The sequence below is a fragment of the Pteropus vampyrus genome, unplaced genomic scaffold, assembly GCF_000151845.1.
Source record: "Pteropus vampyrus isolate Shadow unplaced genomic scaffold, Pvam_2.0 Scaffold816, whole genome shotgun sequence".
Lineage (NCBI taxonomy): Eukaryota > Metazoa > Chordata > Mammalia > Chiroptera > Pteropodidae > Pteropus > Pteropus vampyrus.
Window position 1 is genome coordinate 218454 of NW_011889597.1, and position 11157 is coordinate 229610.

Genomic DNA, 11157 nt, shown 5'->3' on the forward strand with positions numbered 1-11157 from the left:
TCTGGAAAACTCTTTATCTATCCTTCAATTCTAAATGATGGCTTTGTTGGGTAATCTTGGTTGTAGGTCCTTGCTTCTCAACACTTTGAATATTTCATGCCAATCCCTTCTGGCTTGCAAAGTCAGCTGACAGTCTCATGGGAGCTCCCTTGTAGGTAACTGCTTTTCTCTTGCTGCGTTTAAGACTCTGTCTTTAATCTTGGGCATTTTAATTATGATGTGTCTTAATGTGGGCCTCTTTGGGTTCATCTTGTTTGAGACTCTGTGCTTCCTGGGCTTGTATGTCTATTTTCTTTTGACAGGTTAGGGAGGTTTTCTGTCATTTCTTCAAATAGGTTTCCAATTCCTCGCTGTCTCTCTTCTCCTTCTGGTACTCCTATGATGCAAATGTTGGTACACTTATGTTGTCTCAGAGGCCCCTTAAACTAGCCTGATTTCTTTGGATTCTCTTTTCTTGTTGCTGTTCTGACTGGGTGTTTTCTGCTACCTTATCTTCTAAATCATTGATTCGATCCTCCACTTTATCTAATCTACTGTCAATTCCTCCTAAGGTATTCTTCATTTCAGTTATTGAATTCTTCATTTCTGACTGGTTTTTTATATGTATTCTATCTCCACTTTTTGTTTTCTATCTCTTTGTTAAAGTTTTCACTGAGTTTATCTACTCTTCCCCTAAGGTTACTGAGCATCTTTATAACAAGTGTTTTGAACTCCGCATCTGATAGGTTGCTTGTCTCCACTTTCTTTAGTTCTTTTTCTGAAGCTTTGTTCTGTTCTTTAATTTAGGCTGCCTACTTGTTTTTGTTTCTATGTATCAGGTATGGCTGCTATGTCTCCTGTTCTTACTAGAGTGACCTTATGTAGTATATGTGCAGTGGGTCCCAGTGGCACAGTCTTCCTTAGTCACCTGAGCCAAGTGCTTCAAGTACGTTCCTCTTATGGGTTGTGTGTGTCCTCCTGTCGTAGTTGAGCCTTGGTTGCTGTTTGCTCTTCAATGGGAGGGGCGGATTCTCAGGCTGATTGGTTGTGATGACTGGACATGACCAGTGGAGGAGCTGTTGTGCAGGGGTTGACCCTACAGAGCAGGATTCACTTAGCAGGACTCTGGTGCCTGCCCTGTCTGCCCTTCGGGTGTATCATCCTCAGATATGACCCCATGTGATACTCCAGCTCAGACCAAAACCAGCCACCAGGCATGCAGGCCGGGGCCTCCTGGGAGAGACCCTGCTGCAGGCAAAGTTAAGCTATGCCCTACTTGGGGCCACCTGGCATGAGCTACCAAGCAATCCGCAGAGAAACACCACCAACACTGGGCTTAAAGGTGCCCTGAGAGGCCAAGCTGCAAACTGAGGCCAGCTGCTGCTAGTGCCAGGCTTGGGGCAGTTCAGCAAGAGGTCTGAGGCATGCTGAAGCCAGATGCTGCTCGTTTGGTTTTGTGAACCTTTGAAAGTTTAGGAAAGTCCACGACATTAGCCTAGACAGCCTGTTTGTATGGAAAGTCTACTGAAAGCGGCTTGGGTAGGCCTGCACATTGGGAGGGGAGGGGTCTCGGAGTCACTGGGCGGGGCAACTAGCCTTAGCTATGGTGATGGAGACTCAGATATGGTGCCTGCCCAGGTCTGCAAGCCAAGCAGGGGAGGATTCAACAAAGAAACAATGCCCTCTGCCAAACTTCCGTCGGGGAGAAGTTTCAATCCTCGCCCCGGAGCCATACAACTCAGTTCCTCCCTAAAGGTCCCTAGTGCCTTTCGAGCTGCTGCCCCAGCCATGGAGCTCAGATCAAATAAGTCCATCACCAAGTCTGCCCACAAGCCCCTTAAGAGAAAAGCCTGCAACTCCCTTAGCCCTCTGTCTTACTCTGCACAATCTCTGCTGCTTTTCACAGCCAGAAGTTGTGGGGCCTTCTCTTCCTGGCACCGGAATCCTAGGCTGGGGGACCTGGTGTGGGGCCAGGACCCCTCGCTCCACCAGGGAGACCTTCACAGTCAAGATATTTCTCCCAATTCTCAATCACCCCACACAGGTGGGACCAGCACACTTTGCATCTCTGCCCTCCCTACCAATCTCAAGGTGGCCTCTTCTGTGTGTCCCCAGTTGTAGGACTTCTATTCAGCTAGACCTCAGGCGGCTCCCAATGATGGCTCTTCTGTAGTTTAGTTGTAATTCTGATGTGGTTATGAAAGGAAGCAAGCACAGCATTTACTTACTCTGCCATTTTCACCAAAAGCCAAAAGAATACTTTTTTCTCAATAAAAATTTTATCTGAGGAATAATTTAACTTTAAGGTGAGTTATTATATGAAAAAAGATTATATTATTGTTTATTTGCTCTCTATTTCTGAATAACTTCAACTTTTTTCCATTACAAATGCTACGTGTATTTTTATCATCTGCTTTGTAATTATAAATGTGTTTAGAATCTGTTAAGTGTTCCCACATGTATCTCTTGCCAGAATGAGTTATCATAAAAAAAAAAAAAGCATTCCTTCTCTCTACAGATTTATAAATGAATAGAATCCTGATTTTTTTTTTTTCCTGTTTGTACCAGAACACAGAATTCTGACATTTAGGGTGTGGCCTCTGGCAACAGCTTTGTCTGTCCCCAAGCGTTGTCCTCACTGAATCTCCCCACAAAGCCACCCCTACAGGGTGAGACGGGATGGCAACACAGTTGCATCACCTAATTGCTTTCAGCACGTGTCAGTGTTTAACAGAACTTTCTGCTGAGGCCTGGCATCAGAACAGGCCCAGGACAAAGGACAGAGGATTTCTCCGCCCTTTTCTTACCATCAGCAGACAGAAAAACCCCATTTCTAACCAGAGAACATAAATGTAGGTTGAAGTGAGAAGTCTCCTTTGTGTTCCTTCCCAGATTCAATACTGACATCTGCTTAATTGAATTTACATTTCTCTGCCGCTGCTGGCTGACTGAAGACTAGATAGACAATGGTAGAGGAGCCCTCAGGGAGTGGTGTTGAGGCCCGAAAGGAACTCTAGCTACCTGCTGTTGTCCTACAACATCTCCTCCAGCCCCTACGATCAATCTAGTTAGCTCCCCGCCTCCTAGGGTGGGACTGCATTGGATGGAAGCTGCACAAACAAGCACAGTGCATTCTGCTGAAGGGCCTGACTCCAATTGTATCTCAGAGCCAACTCGAAAAGATTCTGGGCTAACCACTCTTTTATGTATTACCTACATTGCTCCTACTTTTTCCAGCATAATCTCACAATCCTTTATACTTCTATACTTGTGTTACTTCATAATTTAGAAAGTACATTCTCCCATTAGATGATCAGCATCCAACTCTATTTTTTACTTCCTGAGTCATTTTTTCAGTAGTTTCTTACCTAAAGGTAAACCAACTTTTAACTTTCATGCCGCAATATATATGATCTAAGGCAGTATTTCTCAGCTTTTATAACATGCTTTTTTTTTTAACCCATTCTTTTAATAGGAAAAATCTTACGCACTGGTTTTTACCATGGCCAAGTAGTTCTGGTTCTCCCCCTTCTGGGCATGTCGGTAGGCTTGAAACTCCAAACCCCCTTATGATTAGATGAGGCTTTGGGACTCATTCTAACTAAAGAATTAGGATTGGAAGTGACATGTGTCACTTAGAGTCCAGAACATTTCTTGCTGATGTGAGACTCTCGATTAATCTTCTTTCTGCCATAGCAATTGGCAACATTCCAGATAGTGATTTCAGGGCCAGTCTGGCCCCAGGGGATGATGAAATGGGAACAAAGCTCCCATCTAACCTGCAACAGACATATAGTGTGAATGAGAAATAAATCTGTTGTTTTAGCCCACTAGGATTTTGGACTTGTTTGTTACTGCAGCATAACCTAGCCTATCCTGACTGACACGGTGAGTTTATAGGCTTTTCTGGGTGAGAGGATTTAAAGGGTTCCGGTTCATCAGATTCTTAAGGGAATCCTTGATCAAAAAAAAAAAAAAAAAAGGTTAAGATCCACTGAACTAGAAGTATAATAGGAAAAGAGGGTTTTTTGTTGTTGTTGTTCTTGTTTTAAGGAAAAGTTAGGCAGGGCAGAAAAACACTGCGGGAAGAAAAGAAACAACTTGATATCTATGTGGATTAAAATTAAGGGAAAACTAACTTGAGAACAGAATAGGTCCAGAATGGGTCCAGTGATATGATGAGATATTAGTACAGGTCCAGAAAAAGAGTCCTAATCAGCTGGTTCCACTTAATGGAATTAATGTGGAAAGATAGAAGGCATTCTTGTCTGACCCTCACAAATCGGATTTTCTTGGGAGCCATTCTAGTCAAAGTGGTGTCCCATCAACTTTAAATGGGAGACATAGCCAGACTAGTCCCTATGGAGTTGTGCAAACTTTTGATCTTTTTGATAAATTTCAAAAAAAAAAAAAAAACAAGGAAGAAAACTTAAAAAAGGAAAATCTAATGAAAGAGATACACTGAGAAAGAAACAAAACACATCTATCCAGAGATTATAGTCCCCAACTTTGAAAGTTGTGACCTCATGGTGGGGAACCATGCTAAGCAAAATGGAAAACATGTTTTTAAAAACGATCTCGGTCCAATGTAGGCACTGAGTCATGTGCCCCAAGTTCACTATAAACTTGGAAAAACAATACTCCCCAACTGGCAGGAAATTCCTCATTAGGAAGCCAAAGCATACTGTAAATTAGCGTTCCCTCTACAGGATGGTAGGTGACCTGCCTGGACCCTTATACCTCTTAGCAGGAGCTCCTGCCACTGCCACTGTGGCCTGAATTTGGGAAATAAAGATTTCAGAAGACTTGCAACTTTATCTGAAACACTGGACAAGTTTCCTATAAGCATGACCGCAAATAAGAAGAGGGAAGGGGAGGAAAGGCAGATGACCTGGTTCAAATCCCAGCTCACAAAACCATTTCCCAGCTTTATGACCTTGGTCATTTTGTTTTTATTTCCCTCATCTGTAAAATGGAGAGAATGATGTTCTCTACCTACTCGGTCGCTGTGAGGAAAATTAGCTAATATATGCAGAGTACTGAGAACCATGTCTCGTGTATAGTAAGTTCTCTAGCTTATTATTACTATTGTTGTCACAGGCATAGCCAGAGACGGGAAGGGTTTCCTTTAAATTTCCCTTTTAATCCATAAAAAAGCAAGAGTGAAGGACAAGTCCAAAGAGTGGTTCTAGGTTCTATTCTTGGCCAAATTCATTAGAAAACCAGCACACCTGCTTCTGATCAACCTGCCTTTGTTCAGAAGCCTGGACCACTAGGGAACTGGGGTCTAGTCAGAGCTCGGAAGGAGGCCCCAGCTCCCTGCTGTCCATTCTTCCTCAAGAGTAATTCAACAATGGGTATCTTAAGATAAACTAAAAAGAAAAAATGTTAGTAGGTGAAAAGCTGGGCAGCATTAACTGGATTTGCTAATAATCTGCTTCATGTCATCTCAGGGAAATTCCACTATCCAGAAATACTATCCTGTCCCCCATTAAAGCCCAAACCAGGGAAAACTGATGCCTGAGTGAAGTTCCTCCAAATTACCTTAGAAGCAGAACTTTCCAACTCTGACCTCTGCCGGAAAATGGAGCTGGGTGAGTGAAAAGAACCCTGGCATGAGAACTGGGAAGTCTTGGCTCAGGCTCTTTGGCCTTGAGCATGTCCCTGGCCTCCCCAGGTCTCTTTTTTTTCTTTGCTTTCTGTTTCATGAAGGCCATTGCCAGGTGGAAATTAAACATGCACATCTGAGACCCTCCACGAACTGGGCCCATCACCCTACTATCCTGGTGCTGGCATTCTGGAAGGCTTCAGAGTGAGGCATGCTGACTGTGCTCCTCAGCTGCAACCAACTGAAGAGTTGTTCAGCATCCCTGGTCCCAAGATACTGGGATGATATGCGTACCTAGCAGGATTGTTCTTGGGGTCAAATCAGAGGATATGCATGAAGACCTTACTTATTAGTGCCTGGCACTAGGAGAGTTCTATGCATACTGGCACTTTTATTATCTCTCATTTCTTCCCAGGCAAGCCCCACAGCTCCTGGGGGAAGGTGAACAACTACATGATCCACTCTGTTCTTTCCCTTGGGGCCTTGGTCTATGTTATTACTCTGCCTTGGAAGTCTCCACGTGTTTAAATCTTATCCACCTTTTAAGGACCACTTCAAATGCCACCTCTTCCATGCAGCCTGCCTGACTCCTGTCCAGCCAAAGCAGACTCTCCTTCTGAACATTCATAACAGTTCTGACACATACGTTCCACTTTCTCCTTTGCATTATTAACGGTCTCTTATCTCTTCTCTCTGCTAGGAGATCTTCTTCTTGAAGGCAAGGATTTTGTCTCCCCACAGTTTCTAACACAGAAGAGGCCACAGAATTCAAAAGGACCTTGTTAGAATTACAAACGCTCAAGTCCACCTCAGACCTATTAAATCAAAAAATGTGGGAGTAGGGCCCAGAAAACTGTGTTTTAATGAGCCCTCCAGTAAATTCAGATGCTTGCCAAAGTTCAAGAACCAATGGAATAGGGTTTGCTCAATGAATAAATGATTGAATGATGAGTTAAAGTACAAGTGCCATAAAAATGCATGGGATGATAACAATAACGACCAAGTCCTTATGGCCTCAACCACTGCACTGTGAAAACAGTACCTTCGCTTCCTGTCTGATGCAGGCCCAGTAATGACTATTGGCTTAGGTTACAACAGACTGAAAAGACAGGAGAGAAAGGGAGCTAGCTGGCTGAAGCTCAAGGTCTGTATGTGCTTGTATGTCTGCGTAAAGTGGGCTGTGTGTGTGTTATGTGACAGTCCTCAGCACACAGAAAAGTTCCGCTTAGCAGAAAGGTAAAAGGGTTGGTGGAAATGGCATTGTTTTCTCTTGAGGCTTTGCTGTAGGCAACTATGGTTAAAGAGGTACTTTGATGAAAACTCTGCCAAAGATTTCCTGGCTGAGATCTTTTCCTTCCAAAGGAAAGAGACAAAAAGAATAACCCAAACCCCATTATTTTCACATTTCAGGGAAAGTTTAGAGGCAATCAGAGGGAACAAGGTTCAAAGCTACAAAAAGCAGAGTTTCGATGAGAACTGAAAGGGCTCATTCCAGTCCTCACCATCCCTCCTATTCATATCGGTGGAAGCCAGGATCCTAATAAGGGAGAAAACCAAAGAATTCTCAAAGTGAGGAGGACACTGTTGGGCATCTCCTGACCAAGCAGCCGTTTCTGGACATTGATTAGAGGAAAGTTCTGCTTTTACAGTCTCTGTCCCAGCAGAACTTGGAAAGCATGGGCCAGCCATTATAATGGAGAGTCTTTTTTCTGTCCAGACTCTGGTCTCTGGCCTCCTCCTTTCCCTGACTAGCCATAAGTGGAGAGAGAATTAGCCACTCAGCCACTCGTGCAGCTCTGGCGTTCTTCAAGCCCTCGGGGGTGAAGTGCCTGGTTCCCACACTGCCTCCCTGCCATCTGAGTGTCCCTATTCCCGCTGCCCCACCGCCCTGCCCTGGCTTTGGTGACCCAATTCTGGTGGCTACTGAGTCTGCTCTGCCAACAGCCCAGGAGGCTGTGTCAGTCTGAGATGGGGCCATCGACTTTATCCCTTTTTTTTGCAACTGACGCCGCCCAGGCCAGGCCCCAGAAATACAAACCGGCGGCTCTGTGGCTTTTTGGCAGCCCGGCTTTGACTTTTGTTTTAACAAGGGGTGGGAAGGAGAATTTGAACCCTGTGGTTATCTGCATTTTAAAACATTTAAACACAGTCTGTACACCTGCTTGGCACTTTATGTTCTCTAGTAAGTGCCTCAGCCCCGCCCCTTCTAAAATAGCAACGACAGTTCTTGGGCTTCTTGGCAGCTGCTTATATACATGGAGGACTGAGGAGGACATCCTGAGCCTTATCCTCTCCTTGGGGGAGGAGGAGTCTGCACTTGACTGACCCTGGGATTCCTCAGGAAGACAGACAAGCCGGAGCCAGTCCCCCCAGTCCTCATAAGGGAAAGACCAGGGTGAGAAGAGGTCCTGTTTGTAAGAACCACTCCCATGGCTACAAGACTCATCTGCATTTAGAGGGAGAGACGACCCAGCCAAGAGTCTAATTTCCTTTCCATTCCAGACAACAGCCCATCTGGTGGCTTTCCGACCATATCACTGACACGGGGCCAATGGGAAATGAGAAAGAAGGGGAAAAAGGGCAGGAGTGATGGTGGCAGTAAGGGCATGGTTTGACAAACAAGCCCAAAGCCTAAATGGAGGGAGGGAGGGAGACCTAGAGTCAGCTCAGGAAACAGTCTATCATTTCCTCTCTCAACAGTTGTGAGAACCATTGCAATGCTGGTCACCTGGGGACTCTCTGCCCTCAGGCGCCTCTCATTCTTTGTCCAGCATCCTACATTGTCTTATCTGAGTTCCAAGAAGATCAGAGTACAAGGTCTGTTCGTGAACTCTTCAAGCCTGGGTTATTCCCTGAAGACCACAGCAGGGTCACCGCCCTTGTGCAACTCTAGAAGGTGCAAGGTGTCCCGGCCTCAACCAAATCAGTGGCAAGACGAGGACTGGCTCCACGGGGCAATTAGCTGGCAGCGACAGGTTAGGTGCACTGGAGAAAACCTCCAGACACTTTGGCTCCAGAACTGAGAAAGAAACATGGGGGCTGAACCTCCAGACTCCCTCTGTCCAGGACAGCTCTGTCAGTAGAGACTTATGGAAGATTATCCCTTTGAGAGGGACCCTCAGACACAGAGGCAGCTCCCTGATGTCCTGTGGGGAATTCTAGAACCTTGTAGTTCCTACAAGAAAATGGATTTATAGCCATCCATCCACACAGCCCAGCCCGGCCATCACAGTAGCTTGGGTACTTTTTAACATTCCGTCGCAAAGACGGCAAGCCTGGGCGTCTGGGCTGGGCCACTGGAAGATCTAAGTGGTTGTCACCGCTCAGCAAACACTGGAGAAAGCATAAAAGAGACCCCCAGGTGGGAGTTTCTGCAGCAGACCTGGTGACCATGGCCTCTTAAGAAAGCTCAGACTATATTCTCCAGTCGTCAGCCTGCAATGTTCAAAGAGCATCAGAGTGCTCCCTCCTCAACGGAAGAATCACTTCTGGAACCCAGAAACAGATTCCACCCGCCAACACTGCCCCCAAAAGAATGACAGGTTTCCCGAGGAGCGAAGGCAGTAACCAGGACCCCGGGATGCCAAGAGACTCCCCCACCCCAGGCGAGGACTTACACCAGAGTTCATAGTAGTAGTTGCAGCACTGAGACTGACCACAGCAATGTCCTGTGTCACAGATGTAGCTTTGATTGTTGGTACCCACACAGGTTTCCTTATCCTAAAAAAGAAAACAACAACAACAAAAAACATTTTAGCATATTAAATTACAGCTTTTAAACACCACTTTTCTTTTCATGCCCCTCCTCTTCCTGGTAACCTGCCCACCTTTCACCGAAACGGTTTCTATCAGTGACTATCCCATTAAGAAAAAAGTATTAGAAAGAACCACAGAACAGCAGATTTAAGGGAGAAAAAATGGTTTATTAAAGGAGGAAGAGGATTCAGCACACAAAGCCGACAGGTAAAGAGCAGAGTTCTGCTCAGACAGGAAAAGGCCGCCTCGCTTTCCTTATGTCCAAGCAGAAACGCTTGATGTTCCGGTGTTAAACTCAGCCGTTGAGAAGGTGATGATTCTCCTGTAATTAGCAGTATGTTTTATATAAAACCAGCTTTTCTGTGAAAGATCCTAGAATAATTAATGCAGTATGTGTTCTAGGATTAGCTTCTAGTCAGTCATTCTATCCTCCTTTCCAAACACATGATCGCCAAGGTTAATTACAGTGTGATTCAAAAGAAGGCTAATTAAAAAACCTGCTACTAAAATTCTTCACTTTTAAGGAATGGGACGACCTGCTCAAGCGACCTAGTCCAATTTCAATTTGCTAGATCAGTTTTGCTTACTGAATGATCTATCTCTCAATGATCCTGACTGGATCTGGGATTCACACTGTCCCTTGTCAGGGACGGCTACAGAAAGGGCACTAATGAGTAACCATCAAGCAGTTTGCCAAATTCTATTCACAGCACAGGTGGATGGGGATGGAGGTGAAAAAAAAGGTTTTCTATATTCCACTTTTATGATTTGAAATACCCCACCGGCCAACCGGAACTTCAGCTCAAAACAGTCTCTGGACCACAATGCATGTATGATGAGCCCTATAAGTCACCTGCTCTATCTGGCTTTCAACATTTCTTTATTCTAAAGAAGTAACACACATTTATTTTTGGACACGGGCTTCGTGCCAAGCACCATGTTGAGTACGAGGGATACAAAGATGACATTGTCCCTATCTTCAAGAAGCTCTGAGTTAAGAAGGGAAAAAAAAAAACCTGCTCAGCAAAGAAACTAAAACCACGATATTGTATTTGCTGCTACTCAGGCTGACCCTGCCCACGGTGCACATCCGGGTGGACGCCTGCCAGTGGAAACTTAAGTCACATGGTCAGTTCTTCCTCTCTGGGCTTGGCTTTACCAGGCTGTCTTCTTGGCCAAGGGTATAAACAAAGCATGCCAGTGACTGTCTACAGGACTAGAGGCCGTGAGCAACAGTACAAGCACCTGAAGCCACAGGGAGAGGACAAGAGAAAGGGCACAGCTAAACGCTGGCCTTGGTGCAGGTTTCCACCATACACCCTCAGGTGCTTCTTGATCTTTAAGAGTCTTACACCCTGGGGCAAAGGGATTTAGGAAGAAACGTGGGCAAGGCATTTGTAAACTCTGACAATAAGGGATTCATGATATCACAAGCATAGTTCTTCCTATGCTGGCCTTCCTATGGACACCATATGCAAAATGTGGCCACCTAGTGGGTGGCTGTCCAGTGAGATATCTCCTGTGAGGCTTGGCACACATGGAGAAAGCAGATCTGCACTCATTTTTGCTAGAACACACTCTCTCTGACTTCAGAGCAAAACACTGCCTTCACAAGGACATCAAAAGTTTCTCCCGAGTCTACCAAGTCTTGAAATGCGGTTCTCCTGGCACTGGCTCACAAGAACACAGTTCAGAGTGTCCGCGTAGTTTCTAAAAGAGGCCGTGCTGCCTACACCCCAACATGTTAAAAGAATCCAGTGACACTTGTGCCTCAGGAAAATTCACCAGATGAGGTCCAGGTTTTGAACACATAG

The 11157-nt window shown here is 45.3% G+C and overlaps 1 protein-coding gene across 3 annotated transcripts in view; it reads right to left on the reverse strand.

The window, feature by feature from the left end:
• The window catches only part of WBP1L (WW domain binding protein 1 like), a 59822-nt gene that overhangs the window by 7694 nt on the left and 40971 nt on the right, over window positions 1-11157 (reverse strand). For all 3 annotated transcript variants that reach the window (XM_011385816.2, XM_023526297.1, XM_023526298.1), the window contains one exon: window positions 9205-9307. In XM_011385816.2, coding sequence (XP_011384118.1) covers window positions 9205-9307 — 103 coding nt within the window. The remainder of the gene's footprint in view (window positions 1-9204; window positions 9308-11157) is intronic.